Here is a 16,726-nt window from a genome sequence, read left to right on the forward strand (position 1 = left end):
CTCTGACCTGTGTTTGTCATGAATCAAATTTGGGTTGAACAAATTGCTTAAAATAGTGTGCTTCACCTCTCAGCACTGTTACATTTGCAATAAGTATTTAATATGTAATGTGTGTGGTGTGTTATGTATGCAAATGTTAAATGTTCTCAACTAACCCGCTACGATAGCAGAGTACAGAAACTAATCTCATGTAACACATGCTACAGCTACAGAGACAGGTCATGTGAAGGCCTACTCAAGTCTGCAGGGAAGGTTTCTGACATGAGGTCATCAAGGGGACTTTGATTTGCTGTTGAAATAATAATGTACTGTATAGTCACAAACATTCTCTCTCTCTCTCTCTCTCTCTCTCTCTCTCTCTCTCTCTCTCTCTCTCTCTCTCTCTCTCTCTCTCTTCTCTCCTCTCTCTCTCTCTCTCTCTCTCTCTCTCTCTCTCTCTCTCTCTCTCTCTCTCTCTCTCTCTCTCTCTCTGTGTGTGTGTCTATATTTTGAATAGATACGTGGGAAAGTGTGATATTCCTTCATTATTTTTTTTTCTCATATGGTTCCTGTTCCTGATGTTGGTCTCAAAAGGAAGCTTATTTCACACCACTTACAGAAGGCCCTATATAACTCTTCAGATTCCTGATTAAACTCATGAACACAAGAATTCAGGCTGATAATTGCTGGCCCTGGGTTACAACATGCTGGCATTCAAGTTCACCTTGCTTTTCCATTAAAATATTAAAACTGTTCTCCAGCTAGGCAGGTTTGCCTACTTTAGGCTGTAAGCTAAACTTTAATTGAATCCCACGAATGGCCACAAGATCAGCTGAAAAGCTCGAGCTGCAGAACCATTTTAGGAACTGAAACTTGCACTGAAGCCTAATTCTACCACAGCTTGTCTCTGTTTATTCTCTTCATAGCCACAGGACACCGCGGCTCCACTACAGTAGCATTCACATGCTCTGCAGAAGCATGATGCTCCTGCACTTTAATGGTCAGTCAGTTGCTGTTGTAGCACTTGGACCTTATGCACATCAAGCAGTCCTCATGTCCACCCCACTTCCTTTCAACACTTCAATATTTAATTTATTAATGGCTCTCACTTCTATAGCCTATTGCATGCACAGATGCATACGCAGGCAGGCGTGTACACACACACACACACACACACACACACACTATAATTATATATTGGACCGGGGATATCAGGATGTTGCATTGTGATGCATTATGAGTCATCATCATCATCATCAACAACTATTGGTGTTACAGTTTTCAGCCATCACACATAATACTTTAAACACGCTTATGCGCGATACCAAAAACCCTTACTGAGAAGAAAAATGTTGCCTTCTTGTAGAAAAAAGTATCAAAGTGTATCATAAAAGTGACTGTTGTGATGCACTGTGCTAATCCACAATGTTATATGGGCAACATTGCAGAGGTAGCCTGATAAACCAGACTAAATGTGGGAACATTTTTCCGTCCAGCTGGTGGCGCTGGTTCACCAGGCTATTGCAGAGGGGCATCCAGGTTCAAATCTGGCCTGGGTCATTTCCCACCCCTATACTGTATATTTCAATCATTTAATTTATTCTCTCTACTGTCCTAGCCAATAACAAAGGTACAAAATACCCCATTTTTATTTGTATTTCTTAAAATATATAATAAAATGTATCCAGTTACAAAAAACACATACAGTATATCAACAAGGTTACCATCAATCTGGATGACACCACAGTCAAGGCACAGCCTGTAGGCTACATCACAAATACTATACTGAGTGCCTGCTGTCAAGTATCTGCATATCAGTAAGCAAAGAGGAAGATCCTGACCACTCACAACTCGTCTTCTCTTCCTCCGTACATGTCAGCTAGTTTATTTTTTAAACTTCCGCCAAGGAGGGTATGTTTTCAGTCACATTGGTTTGCCTGTTTGTTTGTTTGTGTGTTTGTTTGTCTGTCTGTCAGCAGGACAACTCAAAAGGTTATGACAGTTAGAGAGGCGACAGGAAGTGAGTAGGGAGAGAGATAGGGAAGGCTCAGCAAATGATCTCAGGCCAGAGTCAAACCCGGGTCGCCCGCATAGCAGTGCAGTGCCCAGCCGATTGAGCCACGGCTGGGCCGTCAGCCAGCTTCTTGAAGCGTGGGACCCACTCATTTAGGCAGTCATAGTCATAGTCCTGGTCGTCTCCAGAGATGAAGGAGTTGAGAGAGCTGACATGCTGCTGGATGTGGATCATGCAGTGGGGTTGTGGGGTCACTGTTGATCATTTTCATATTCTACATGCTACACAACAGAAGAGGAAAGCATAATTTAAAATGGTGCAGTTAGCGTTATCAAGATTATAAACAACCTAATTTTTTAACCAACTGCCGAGATTGATTGCAGCTTCATCAAACCAGTTCTGGCCTAATGTGTTACAAGAAGAAAATCTCATAATAAGACGACAATCTCACCTGGTGGTCCTCTTCTCTTTCCTCCTGCAGCATAGAGGACATCCTCATCTCTGGAACTGCTGCCTCAACGCTCCTCTTCCTCCAGAGGAGGTGGCTCACAAGCCCCAGTGGCACCAATGCTGCACAAGAGAGTGCATGTCTTTAACAGTTTATGAACAGGAAAGTGAAAAATTCAATATTGAAATAAACTTACTCAGCAGAGCCAAGATAATTCTTAATATCCCCAGAATATAAGGAAGTGTTGTGGGACAGTGGAAGTCAACTGCTTTGCAGTTGCAAACGTGGGCATTTACTGTGCTTGTTTGAGTCAAGCCGTGCCTGTCAGAAACTTCTAGCCTGACAGTGTAGTTTGCTTGGTCTAACACACTCTTTAACAAGAGCATAATGGCAGATTCTGGAAAACAAGACAATGTGATTGAGGGGAGATAAACATATACAGTAGTACATACAGCATTAGAACGAAAATATTCCTTGTAGAACACTCAGTTGCCATTGGGGAACTCCACAAGGCTCTTTTATAAACCTATAGATGTTTGGAAGAACCTCAAGATTTTCTAAAAGCTTCCTCAGAAACTCTTTAAGGGCTAACGGTTCTTTAAGGAACCCCTGGGGAACCTACAAACCATCTGAGGGTTGCTTGATGATCTTCTGATTTTTTACAGTATAAGTCTAAATGAGAGATAACTAGAGGAATTACAATTACTGATACATGAAATGGAAAGTTCATACATTTCGCGGATGTCATGAGCACCTGCCTGAAAAATTATTAAAAACCTACTTGTGCCATTCATCTGCACAATCCAGTTACTGGCCGAATCCCCCTTCAGCTCCACACGGTAGGGGGCACCATTTATTGCAGTATCTTTATCTGTTACTGTGAGCAGGATTGGACTGGGCTCATCATTGCACATCTCCACCATCCTCTCTTCAACAGCTGGTGCGTTGTCATTCACATCCTCCAGCTGAATCAACAGAGTCCCAGTACCAGTGGCAGGAATCATATCTGATGGGACAATAGGTCGTGTTAAGAAAACATACAGAAAAAATCAGGGGTAAGTGTAAAAGTGAGTGTCTTTTACATACAACTGTCCATAGCCAAAATGAGAGCTTTGTACTGGCCGTCCTTCACAAAGGGAGATTCTCGGTCCATTGGAGCCTTTACTTTAATCACTCCAGTGTCTTTTTCAACTGTCAGCCAACCAGCTGGATCACTGCCAATGTTGTACCTGCAACCAGACAAACAACTCAGTCAGTTAATGGGATTTCATGGTGGTTGTAGGACTGAAATTAAAATGGTTGTGATGTTGACATTCAAGCAACCTACAGGGGAAATGGATTATCTTCCTGATTATTACCCAAAGCATCAATTCTGATAATAATTAAACTGGAAATGACAGTGGCACTCACGTCAGTGTCTGCTTCATGGATGTGTCTGGATCAGTGGCTGAGTACAGCACCAGTTTGGTGTCTACTGGGTCATTTTCTCGTGTGGAGATTTTCTTCTCCACTGGACTGAAGACGGGAGCCTCATTGACGTCCACAACATTGACCACCACCTGAGCGGTGGCCGTTGGCAGAGGTATAGCAAAAGGTACCTCATTCTCCACTGCTACCACAAGTGTGTACTTGGAAATGGCTTCAAAGTCAAGAGACTGCGTAGGTGATGGTGAAGAGAAGCACCAAATTAGAAAATATGGGCAAATTAAAATTAAATGAAACATACAGGTTTAGTCTCAGACACCTTGGCTGTCTTGATGATGCCCGCCTGCTTGCTGATATCAGTCTCAATAGTGAACATGCCTCCAGTGTCTCCACTGATGATCTTGAACTTGGCGGCCCAGGCGTCAGTGTTTGGATCATCTCCATCAGTCACTATCATCTTCACCACCGTTTCCCCCACTTTGTTCTCCACAACAGATACTGTGTACTGGCAAACAATGTGTCATGTCAGTTTAGCAAACACAAAAATACTCACTGAACATGTTTGCGTTCACATATCTATTGTTCAACTGACACTCCCATTTATATTACCTGGGACTGCTCAAACTGTGGAGCGTGGTCGTTGCTGTCTGTCACGGTAATGATTGCTTTGCAAAAGGCGGTTAGTCCATTTCCCCTCATATCAGCTGCTTGGATGTCCAAAGTGTACTTGGGGATTTTCTAAAATAGACAAAAATAAATTCAAGTAATACCAATTCCATAGTGCTTCTCTCTCCCTTTAGCACTTACACCAAAGACTGTAAAATGACATACAATTCTTATTTTTCGAAATAGGTTTACCTCCTTGTCCAGGGCAGCAGAGTTCACCATGAGCTTCCCTGTGACAGGGTTGATTGTGAACATCTCCGCATTTGGCAGCTTTGGGTCCTGACTTATAATACTATATCTGATGTCCGAGTTGTCATTCCCAGGTTCATCGGCATCGGTAGCAACAATGTCCATGAACTCGGTTCCTGCACAATTATTATAATAATTATTAAAGTAGACTTAAAAACATAGAAGGGCAAAAAAACTCCAATGATGTATTTAGCCATTCTATGAAATACAGTGAAACAATATAGATATACTGTAGTTTTACTTGTCAAAATGCAAAGTCCAGAAATAAAAAGCCAGAATTAAGAAATCTTTTTCTACAGAGTAAGAGGGCAAGCTTACACCACACTAAAAGAAACGAACCTATTTTTGTCTCTTCTGCAACACTCCCCAGGAATGGATTTTGTTTAAATACTGGCTTGTTATCATTTTGGTCTATGACGACGATGTCGATTTCCGTGGGGTCTTCAACATTTTTACCATCTGCCCTTTTTGCATGAGCAAAGAGCTGAGGGAATTAATGGAATTTAAAAAAAAACATTTTGTTGAATGCAACTTCCATCAAAATTACACCACAATCAAAATTACACCACAGTTTAAATGTTTTTCTTTACTGCTGTCATTCATATGCATACCAAACAGACTGAAATATTGTATATAAGAGTCAAAAATATTCATAAAATTACCGGATATTCTGCTTGTGCTTCTCTGTCCAGCGGTGCGGTGACGTACACAAAGCCAAGCTTGTCAATTCTGAACAGGTTCTTTGGGTCCTGATCCGCTCCTGGGCCTGTAATCGAATAGGTGATCCCAACTTCCTTTGCATGGCTGCTTTTAATCTACACAGTTTAAAATATATATCATGATTTGAAAAATGCCCTGAACATCTCCATGAGTACATTCCAAACTCGGTTAATATGACGTTTCGTGCAGCATGAAGAGCTTACTTCCCTGAAATCTATCCAAAATACACCCTCCACCAACCATACAGTATGTACTAACCCCAACTCCGATGAAGTTGGGACGTTTGGTAAACAGTGAATAAAATCAAAATGCTATCATTTTCAAAACACTCAATCTATTCATTAGATGGAGAATAGTGAAAAGACAACATATTAAGTGTTAAAACCGAGAAAAAATATTGTTTTGGGGGACATATGTACTCATTTCTAATTTGAGAAATCCAACACGTCTCAAAAGAGTTGGGACGGGGACAATAAATGGCAGCAAATGTCGAGGAAGACTAAAAACAAAACAAAAGACAACACTTAAATACATTAACCGATGAGATGATTTTATATAAAAAACAGTGTTAATTCCTATCTTGGACATGATTTCACCAGCTTAAAAGGTGGGTGTATTCCTTGTCATGTTTTGCAATGTTTTCCTTTCTGTAGTGCTTACAGTGTGACAGGTCTTGACCAAAAACCCACCATTTTATCACATGCTGGTCCTTATGATGGAGCCAAACTGTTAAAACATAGTAGAGAATGCAATTTGGCCTTACTATGTGGCAGTAATCGAAGATCTCCCTTCAAAATATAATGCATGAGTGGCTTTTCATGCTGTTTAAAACCCATTTATACCATTCAGCACTGTATTTAACTCTACAGATGAGTGAGAACATCTTAACCAATGCACTACTGCATCCGCATGCCATCATGGAGGCTGACTTTTGAAGCTAGCACTAACACAAGTTGGATGGTCCATTTTCACTGTAGCACAGGATGTGCAATGCTCTATTATTGTCAAAAAGAATGGACTTCTACAACTTCTGCTGACTTCTGTAAGCAAAGGACAGTTTCCCATGTCTTCTGGGTCTATTTCAAGTGAGCTCAGGTGCTTAGGAGAATGTTAAACCCCTGTGTCATTTTCATGCATTAAGCATTCTTAATATGGTCAATTTTCAATAGCTCTAGCACTCCAGGAATTAGAGTGAGACTATAGCCAATATATATTTCATGATGTCATGAACCTATACAATGATTTTATTAACAAAAATATGTCTTATATACACTCAATCGTGGTAAATCAAAGGGAATTCAATAATGTATGTAATAACTATGGTAATTATTCCCTTTGCATCTTTAATTCTGAGTGACTCAGCCTCTCTGTGATGATCTTATACCTGGACACCTATATTGTCCGTCAGTACAATTCATTTTGAAATGTTCTTCTTTGTTGTTTTATCTTATTTGGATGTTTACTAAATTTCACTGATCCCCGCCCCAACTCTTTTGAGACGTGTTGGATTTATCAAATTAGAAATGAGTACATATGTCCCCCAAAACAATATTTTTTCTCGGTTTTAACACTTAATATGTTGTCTTTTCACTATTCTCCATCTAATGAATAGATTGAATGTTTTGAAAATGATAGCATTTTGATTTTATTCACTGTTTACCAAACGTCCCAACTTCATCGGAGTTGGGGTTTGTACCTGGTAATACTGCTCTGGGAAGGGGCCTCTATTGTTCTCAGATACTTTGATGTCTGGGATGATCCAGTCCCTCTTCCTTCTCTTCAGACCACCATATGACTTTGGAAACAGCAGGACTGGCACAGTAGGGGCGACCTCAGTTGCATCTGGCTGTGGAGGGAAAACATTAAAAGCACTGGTGTCTGATATGTGTCATTTTGAAGTGGAATAAAGGAAAAACAAGCAGTGTACTGTTCATGTATAAAGCAGTGCAAAGAAATAGCGATCCCAGCATGTCCTGCCTAAAGTACACATATAAACAATGCATTGCAGAAGCCTCCTTCAGAATAAGCTTGTCAACTGACTAGCAAACCATCTAGTCCTGCTGTAGCATATCAATTTATATGTAGCCTACATACAGAGAAACACATCAGCCAAGCCGTTATATATATACATCTATGACTCCCTGATAGAGGGCAGCCAGCATTCCCACACCAATCACCCCATTACCACCTCAAACAACAAATATCATACCATTACAGTGAATAGACCATTTAAACACACAAATATAAGCACCGTATTCCGTGCAGGTAAGAGTTTGAGCAGTAGAGAGCCGTGTTCCCTCTGGTTACCTTGGGCAGATCCACTTGTTGGTCCTGGTGTTGCTCATTGCAGTGCTTGTGAGGTTGGACAAGCTCCAGAAGCACATCCACCGTGTGCTTCTTTCCCTGGGAGTCCCAGACATGGACAGCAAACCTCTTGTGGCCATCGTGTAGCGTCACCTGTCTCTTCAGCTTGACCATCCCGTCTGTGTCCACTTTAAATCTCTTGTCTGCTGAATCGAAGAGAATCCTGGTGTGGCCTGCGCAGTCAATGAAGACAACTAAACGAAAATGAAAGCAGGGGTAGATGGTTTATGAGATAATGAAAGCAGGTTTATGAGTTTTCACGAATAGATGCACTGAGGAGGCCATATTATTTTTGAAAAAATACATGTTGATAAGAATACCAAGGCATTTTGTTTACCTTTACCAAGTAGTCTGTGAATGGGGAGATGAGCACTGCTGACTTGAAAAACATACAGCTCTGAATTGAAGCCAGGTGTGCATGGGGCATAGCCCAGAGTGGCACATGCCTGTTTTACCAAGATGTAGAAAGTACTATGTTGGTTCACTCTGAATTTGCAAATGTTCAAGAGCATGGTTTTATACAACTTAAAGGGTAACTTCTGCCAATTTTGACATGCAGTTGTAATGTTCACACTACCCTGGACTTGTCAGTACCTTTTTTTCTCATTCAGCCTTTCTGAGATCCTGGTCATTGTAATGGGGGCAAGCATTTGTTTATATATATATATATATATATATATATATATATATATATATATATATAATATTGATTTATCCTCAATAAAAGCCAAAAGGTTATGCAACATCTGCAGACAACTCACAACCAGCGATACCATTTAAGATAATATTAGGAGTAAGCCTATATTAAGAAAGTGTTCAATGTAAACAAAGTCTGCCCCCATTAGAATAGCTCAGAGTGGAAAAAACGCAGCATCACCACTGACAAGGCAAGGGTAGCGTGAGCAATACAACAGCATATTAAAATTGGCTGAGGTTATCCTTCAATGTGGATGTGCAACCGTATCTCACTCATTTCGTGAAGTATTCACGAAAAAAATAAATTAATTTTCGTGGTGCATTCACGTTATTGCCCGCCTTTCGTGAAGTCTTCACGAAAATAATAGATTAATTTTCACGCTGCCTATTCACTTGAATTGCCCGACTGTTGCCTAGCGACCCACTAGTTTGATGCCCTTTCGGTAGCCTACCGTCACATGGTAATCAAACATTTCAAACAAGCAATTTAGGGTTAGGTTTAGGGTTAAGGTTAGGGTTAAGTAGGGTTAGGTTTAGGTTTAGGGGACATAAGGCATAAGTACCGAAAGGGCGTCGAATTAGTGAGTCATAAGTGTATCAGCAGTGTTCTGTCAGCACCCCCTCCCCACCCCGGCAGACGTTTGGATAACCATAGCAGCAGTGGGGCAATTCAAGTGAATAGGCAGCGTGAAAATTAATCTATTATTTTCGTGAAGACTTTACGACAGGTGGGCAATAACGTGAATGCACCACGAAAATTAATATATTATTTTCGTGAAGACTTTACGAAAGGAGTGAGATAGGGCTCGGATGTGAGGTATTGCTTATAGGCCTTTCTATACCTTCACTTCCTTTTGACATAAAAAAAAAACATTTATGCATCAAGTCAAAGATGAAGGGCCGATACTAGGTCAATCATAATCGATAGAAATCGCTCTTTATAAACTGCAAGATATTTCACAGAATTCTGTGGTGGCAAAAATCAAAATTTTCACAAAAAAGTTGTGCAACATTAGATAACAGTCAAAAAAGGTAAAAGTCTTAAGAAAATTAAGTTAGGACAATTTCAGAATTCTACCTGAAAATAAATACATGATCTTGGCTGAAAAATCAAATGCCCACCTGGAGAAAGACAGCAATACCAAGGCACAGATGGAACTCCATCAATCTGAAGCTCCTTGCTGAAATACTCCAAAGTATCCTCAAGAGGCCTTTAAACACAAATTCACTTGAGACTTCAACAATGACCTCAACCTTCAATTGTCTTCAATTTTAATAGGCCTAAACTGTCAATACGGAAATGAAAAGCCACACATACAGTATGTAACAAGACAGACATATTAAAAGCCACTATTGCATTGTGCAATGATCATGCTATAATAAAGATAAATTACTTGACCCAAGAGAAATAGGCTATCCATTTGGGCATACATACAGTATCATGAGGGCGTACAGTTAGCCTACATGATGATGGAAATATAGTCCACAACAGGCATTTACTCAATAAAAAAGAATGAGGAGCCGATAAATCAAACAGTTCAGTGTCAGTGATTACTGGTAATTCCGATGTGCACACTCCCATCCTCCACTTGTGCTTGTGGCCTCGCCCCGCCTCCATGGAGAAAACAATAACATTTCCCAGTTTTCAGCCTAGCCACCACAATTTTGGGAACTGTTTTTGATTCACCGTCCCAATTGTAAATGAGAAAATGTCAAGTAAAAAAAAAATTGTTAATGTCCAGAATTGTAAATACCTGGTAACATTTGATTTTTAACATTGACATTAAAACATCTTACATTATTTTGTTTTCTGACTTCAAGAAAAATCTAAATAAAAAATGTAATGTTCAAACCGCAAATTAAAAAACATAGGCCTATGTTCAAAATGTGAAAATGTGGACTTGTATGGTTTTTCGTCTCAGGGTTTCAATTGTGCTTTTGCAAGATATTGAATTCATTTTCATCAGTGATATAATCTCATGAGGCCACAAGCAGGCAAGTGAGCAAGGGAGGACGGAAGCCTGCATATTGGAATGCATACAGTGTGTTGTCAACTCTGCCATGTGAAGTGGTTCCTCTCATGTCACTAGTCTATTGTTGGACAAGTTGAAAAAAAAATCCCGCACTGACCATTTCGCTGATTTACTTTTCATGTACTATAGCTAGTGTACATGAAAAGTAAAACAGCGAAATGATTAGTGTGCGGGAGTTTTTTCAAATCGTCTACTGAGTGACCCATGGGCCATCTCCGACGCACCAGCCAGCTGAGGTGTGCGAAAAAAAAAAATCAAAGTTTAAACAAGTCATCTTGTTAACTAAATGGCCCTAAACAACCTAAAAAAGTTGGAGGGTTTCCATCTTAATATTTTGTATAGTACAAAGTGCACAATATATTAAAATAGTTCTATGTCTGGGTAACACTCACATGTATTTTAAATAGGAGTATTGTAAATGGATAACTCACACCTAACATGGTAATGTCCAAGCTGGCCTCTGAAAATAGCCACTTCACCTCACTCATCCTTATTGCAACATGTCACAACTTCTTCCACACTCAGTTGTTGGAATTGTGAATGTCAAGCTGATGAGTACCCTGGGTTACAACTTCATGGCATCCAAACAAACCTTGATTTTTTTTCACGGAAACATTTAAAATATCTTGTTTTTTTATTAACAATCTTGGCAAGTGGGGAGAGTGGCACAATGCTGTACTGCCACCCTGTGGACAAAGTAGACAGCAGTTTTCTCATACTGAGCATTAAAGCAGGGATGGGGAACCAAGGCCAAAATCCTGACATCTTCACATGACTTGTGAAGAAGGTTGGGTCTGTTGATATGGCCTCTGCTTTCAAGGGGAATCCTGATTTGTGTTTCCAGTCCGGCCCTTGGAGGATTTATTAAGAGGCCCATCAAGTGAAAAATGTTGCCCAGCCCTGAATGAAAGCCTATAGAGTTCCATGAAAGAACGAAACAACGCTGCGATTTGTGTTTATTTAATAAAATATTTACAAGGTCACCCTTACTCTACATATCATCACAGTACAGGCATAGCATGTGCTTCAAAGAAGCAATACACCATTATGGGGAAAAAAAATAATAAATCTGAAAACAGGACTTGTACAAACTTAGTGACAAAAAACAGTTTCACAGATACAAAACCAAATTTTAAAAAAGCATTTTTGGCTTTAATACCGCTAATGTCATTAGACAGATCATGTGTCATTTCTATCAAAAAAGTGTTAACAGCAAAAAAAAAAAAAAGGGAACCAAAAACGATACAAAAAACGACAACTTTCTTACAAGTATACCACTGGAGGAACGATGCCACTTAGTGCCTGGTGTCAAATCTTCTGCATATCAGTGCTAAGCAAACAGGCTTGCCTTTGCCATACTGTCATTAGTATTATTCAAAATGTAACAACGCTAAATGTTTAACATCAAGCCCAACAATGGTGGAAAGGTCAAACAAAAGCAAACTTCTTTGTGGCTGCAAAATGAACACCAGCCTGTAACATTGGCATCGGTTCTAGACCACATTAATAGTCGTTTCCCTTTAAAAGGATCCAGTCTCTTCACAGTTCATCTTCTCCTCCTCCATACATGTCAGCCAGCTTCTTGAAGCGCGGGCCCCACTCGTTTAGGCAGTCATAGTCCTGGTCGTCTCCAGAGCTGGAGGAGTTGAGTGAGCTAAGGGTTCCGGCTTCAGAACCAGCACCCTCATAATCAAACACCAGCAGCGAGTCATACGGTGGGGCCGTGGGGTCATTGTCTGCTGCCTTCAGATTCTACACACACACAGAGCAAAGAAATATCATTAGGGGGGAAAAAAACCCTGAAATGCATGGAACATTCATGGTTCAATTAATTACCAAAAAACCCAAACACACATCTGACGGCAAGAAACCTTAGAAAGGAACTTCTAGTTTTAAACTTGTGACATAAAGAACAATGCGAGAGATAGACAAGAAACCACACAAACGGGCTTGACAGAACAAACGTGGACTTACATCGTCAATAAAGTTCCCAATGTCTTCAGGGTTTGCAGGCCGAGGTTTGTACTGGTACTGTGGTGCGGGCATGAAGGTGGGGATGACGTCGTTCCTGAACACATCAGGTCTGTTGTCCAAGCCCCTGTGCAGCACACTCAAGTCATAGTCCTGGGAAACAAAAACAGAAACACCAGTCAGCTTCCCATGCGCCGATGAGTGAGGAAGCACGTCTGAACAGCTCTGTGTTTGTAGTTGTCTTTCGTCTATTTTATATTTTCTTAACTTTCTAATGCATGTACGTAAACTGTTGCAAGGCTGATTGTACTCAAGCCTGTGCTATATGTTTATTGTGCAATAATGTGTATAGGTTTTTGTGTATTTTGTATTTATGTAAGCTGACAGACACATAAAATTTCCTTCAAGATTAATAAAAGAACTTCTCTACTGCGAGAACAATGATGTTGCATCATACTGTAGATGTCCGAACGCGAGCACAGTTCCAGGAATCTACACACTCATCTTTGTGGTCTTTCATCCATTTCCATTTAAGCACAACTGCAGCTGGTGACTAACTCTAAACTACTTGTATATGCACTACGCTCATCCTCCCATGATCAAGTATAGGCATCCTTTATGCTACCATCAGCAATCTGGCCACTGGGTAAGTCCACATTGTCTCACCAAATGGGAAATTTAAACAGAAGGTGTGGTCACTGGTCACTAATGGAAAATGACTCCCCTGGTGCCTGCCTTGTGTGGATCTGTTTTTCCGCAGCCTACAAATGATGCCTTTCACAGATATGAAGCACTTTGGAGATCATCACAGATGCAACAACAACATGCGAGGGGACAACACCCCCCCCCCCATTTCCTAGACTATAAGGAGCTGCCTTTCGGTTTGTGACAAGACAGTCAAATCAACATTGAAGAACAATCCTCATCAGAATGATCTGAATTAGAACTTCAAGCAAAGCAATGAGTACAAAGACATGATTTAGAAATTGCATCACTTCTTCTGGCAAAAAAGACAAGCACCAGACTGGGAGATATTAAACTCTCTCTTAAATTTAGGCATGAGGCACATCAGTGTTCACTGCTCTGTAGCTTTACATGATGGTAGCTTATTGTATGTTAGCGTGAATCTTCATCCAAAAGCCAGAAAGAATAATTTTAACTGTGACTGATCCATGTTTACGCTTAATGACTATAATTGACTCTTGCCAGATGAATGGGTTCCACCTTGCTTCATGAAACATCCATGTGGAGCCATTTTTTTTTTATTAATCCTTGCATGCGATTGGGGAAACACTTGTGACAGTTAAATGAGCTGCAACTGTAACTAAAATACAGCTATAGTTACAGAATCAATGCAGATGAGTGAGTCCATGCCACTGATGCAGAAACAACTTTTGCACATCACTTATTTTTCCTCCATTAGAGCCTCTCTCCACTAGGTTTAAAATATTGACTATCCTGCGATCCTGATTCATTCTACTGCATGTTGGTCTGGGAACAAGGCGAATCCGAAGGTCGTTCGGACCCTTGATACTGACGATGTTGCCTGCCTCGCGTACATGCGCTTCTTCACCTGCGTGTTTTTTTCCACCCGGTAGCTACTTTAGCCTTTTTCCCCTGTAGCGCACTCTCCCGCTAACCTCCCCGGTTGGATTCACTCGACACTCGCTGAGAAATCAGATGCCCTTTGCATGACTAAAACCAGAACAAAATACGGAAGCTATATTCTACTGTAGCGTAAATGGACATTTCAAACCATTAACCGAAACAACATAATACCGAACATGTGACGGTGTAACCAAGCTTTCGAATCTCTTGCTTTCTCACTAGGGCAGGGAAGCTGCGGAGTCAAATTATCAGGAAAAACAACTGAACCAACTGTGAGGTGTGGGGTACCTGTTCACTAACCAACCATGCAGACTTCCACAGAGGGCACACTTCAGGATTTGGGAAGGGGGGAAAGTTCGGACACAACTCTCACACCTCTCTAGGAAACGTCTATCTGTGACTGATCGTCTGGACATCTTCATATAACCAAAAACGTTCTTGGAACTAAGAAATTTGGTATAACTGCCCGCCAGCCCAGCCGACCTAGAGACGCAGTTTTGCGCTCTTTCAAAAGTATGAAGGGCGGGACTTACATTGAGCTCGTTCTTGTTATTGGCTGTGCCGACAAACAAATACTACTGTGATTGGTCAAATGTCATTGTCGGTGGTGGGATCTCTCCAGTAATTAACCATTACAACAGACTAGAGTGGGAGCTGTATGAACATTTCTGCGGTAGGGTCTACACTTTTCTCCTCGCTTGCCGAAAAGTGGCAAGTTTGCATGCCTGTCACAAGAATCAGGCGAGAGTCAGGCTATGATGACTACTTGGATGGGGCAAATTTATAGTCAAAGCAAGACATTGATGAGCAATTTTTGATGTTTTTTATTTTTAATTTATGATGACTACTTGGATGGGGCAAATTTATAGTCAAAGCAAGACATTGATGAGCAATTGTCTGCCAAATTGACAATACTCATGGCACGTTCCAGAGTGGAACTGTAGGTAGGTACCGTTACTAGGATGTTTCTCACATCCAACTCGCTGAAATGCATTGGAACACTTGTCAAAGCAGGATGTTCATGTCGAGAACTGGGGCGTTACTTACGAGCACTTGAGACAGCCGCATTACGATAAGCTAATTTATAATTTCCTGGGAGCCAGAATCTCAGCAGTGTATTTCCTGTGAACTCTGTATCTGCAAGTGATGTATGCTATAAATTGGTCCTCGGTTGGAAGGTTCCTTTGGACAAAAGCGTCTGCCAAATGTAAATGTAAAAGTGGACAGACCTGGTCATCCTCTCCCCCGCCCTCCTCATCGTAGTAGTAGATGTTGTCCCTGATATCCTCGTCCAGCAGCAGGGGCTCTTTCTTCACGTTGCTCCTCCTCCTCACGAACATGAGCAGGAGCAGGATCAGCACTGGGGAAACACAACACTTTTCTTTAAAAACACTTGTCACAAGAGCAATGAACAGGACAGAGCAATGGGTGGGCACTCCAGCTAAATGGGCCATCCCCATAGTTGGAGAAATTCTACTTTTGCGTTGCAACACCTTATATTACTGCAGTGGTTCCCAAACTGCGTGTCTACACCCCTAAGGGCGTAGTGAAGGTACTGCAGGGGAGTTGCAGATAGAAGGGACTGTTTGGATAAAACCTTGAATATATGCTTTTATAACCTTTCCATACATTGTTAGTAACAATATTCACTTTATTGAGTCATAAATGCATTTACCTTTCAGGTGATTTACATTCAATTTTAACAAAAACACATTTCTGCTTTGGAGAACGAGACGTGGGGGGGGGGGCTGCGAAAATATTCTTAGGTTTAAAAGGGGCTCGCAGCAGAAAAACTTTGGTTATCACTGTATAACGACAAGCATTTACTTTTTTACAAAACAATTTAGAACAAGCCAACATACAACTCATACATCATTTTCCAAAACTTACAGAGCAAAGCCAGGATGGCTCCCAAGGTTCCGAGGATGACGGGAAGAGGCAGTCCAGCGGCACCTATCTGTCTGTTCTGGCAACTGACCTCTGCTCCCTTGCAGTCACACACCTGGGCGTCAATGATGCTCACCTGACTCAGGCCATGTGTGTCGCTAACACTTAACCTGATGCTGTACTTTGCTTCCTTCAACTTGGTCCTCATATTGAGTATAATGCCAGTTTCTGAAAAACAGAGAAATGTAATTGTTTTTTTAGTTTTTTTAACAGAACAGTGCAACAACACAAAAAGCTACCAGACTATGTGTGAAATCAAAGTAAAAACTTGCCTGGTGAATATCAATGTGAGCAATAACAGGCGTGGGTGTACACCTTTACAAGCAACTTACTTGTGCCATTCATCTGTGCAGTCCAGTTAGCGGCAGAGTCCCCCTTCAGTGAAACATGGAAAGGGGCGCCATTGACTCCAGTGTCTTTGTCCGTTACCGAGAGCATGATTGGTTGGGGGTCTTCATTGCACACTTCCACACTCCTCTCCACAACAGCTGGTGCGTTGTCATTCACATCCTCCAGCTGAATCAACAGAGTCCCAGTACCAGTGGCAGGAATCATATCTGATCAGATAAAAAGGCCACGTTAACAACAAATAAAAAATGGGTTCCA

The 16,726-nt window shown here is 41.0% G+C and overlaps 1 protein-coding gene and 1 long non-coding RNA gene across 2 annotated transcripts in view; both read right to left on the bottom strand.

Annotated features, from left to right (window-relative positions):
• Positions 1-16,726, bottom strand: part of LOC134439321 (uncharacterized) — a 49,763-nt gene that overhangs the window by 22,434 nt on the left and 10,603 nt on the right. The window contains exons 13-29 of the mRNA XM_063189226.1: positions 16,453-16,677; positions 16,064-16,288; positions 15,403-15,533; positions 12,569-12,718; positions 12,138-12,346; positions 7,753-8,028; positions 7,198-7,372; positions 5,444-5,596; positions 5,121-5,265; positions 4,725-4,897; positions 4,476-4,604; positions 4,168-4,371; positions 3,852-4,096; positions 3,531-3,670; positions 3,223-3,447; positions 2,445-2,563; positions 2,090-2,212 (exon numbers count right to left, since the gene is read on the bottom strand). Of these exons, the coding sequence (XP_063045296.1) occupies positions 2,090-2,212; positions 2,445-2,563; positions 3,223-3,447; positions 3,531-3,670; positions 3,852-4,096; positions 4,168-4,371; positions 4,476-4,604; positions 4,725-4,897; positions 5,121-5,265; positions 5,444-5,596; positions 7,198-7,372; positions 7,753-8,028; positions 12,138-12,346; positions 12,569-12,718; positions 15,403-15,533; positions 16,064-16,288; positions 16,453-16,677 (3,047 nt within the window). The remainder of the gene's footprint in view (positions 1-2,089; positions 2,213-2,444; positions 2,564-3,222; positions 3,448-3,530; positions 3,671-3,851; positions 4,097-4,167; positions 4,372-4,475; positions 4,605-4,724; positions 4,898-5,120; positions 5,266-5,443; positions 5,597-7,197; positions 7,373-7,752; positions 8,029-12,137; positions 12,347-12,568; positions 12,719-15,402; positions 15,534-16,063; positions 16,289-16,452; positions 16,678-16,726) is intronic.
• LOC134438814 (uncharacterized) lies at positions 1,679-2,557 on the bottom strand. Its single transcript, XR_010032670.1, has 2 exons — positions 2,445-2,557; positions 1,679-2,274 (listed from the first exon to the last, which is right to left on the bottom strand). It is a non-coding gene; the product is annotated as an uncharacterized LOC134438814 (long non-coding RNA).

This window comes from Engraulis encrasicolus, chromosome 22 (assembly GCF_034702125.1).
Source record: "Engraulis encrasicolus isolate BLACKSEA-1 chromosome 22, IST_EnEncr_1.0, whole genome shotgun sequence".
Classification (NCBI taxonomy): Eukaryota; Metazoa; Chordata; class Actinopteri; order Clupeiformes; family Engraulidae; genus Engraulis; species Engraulis encrasicolus.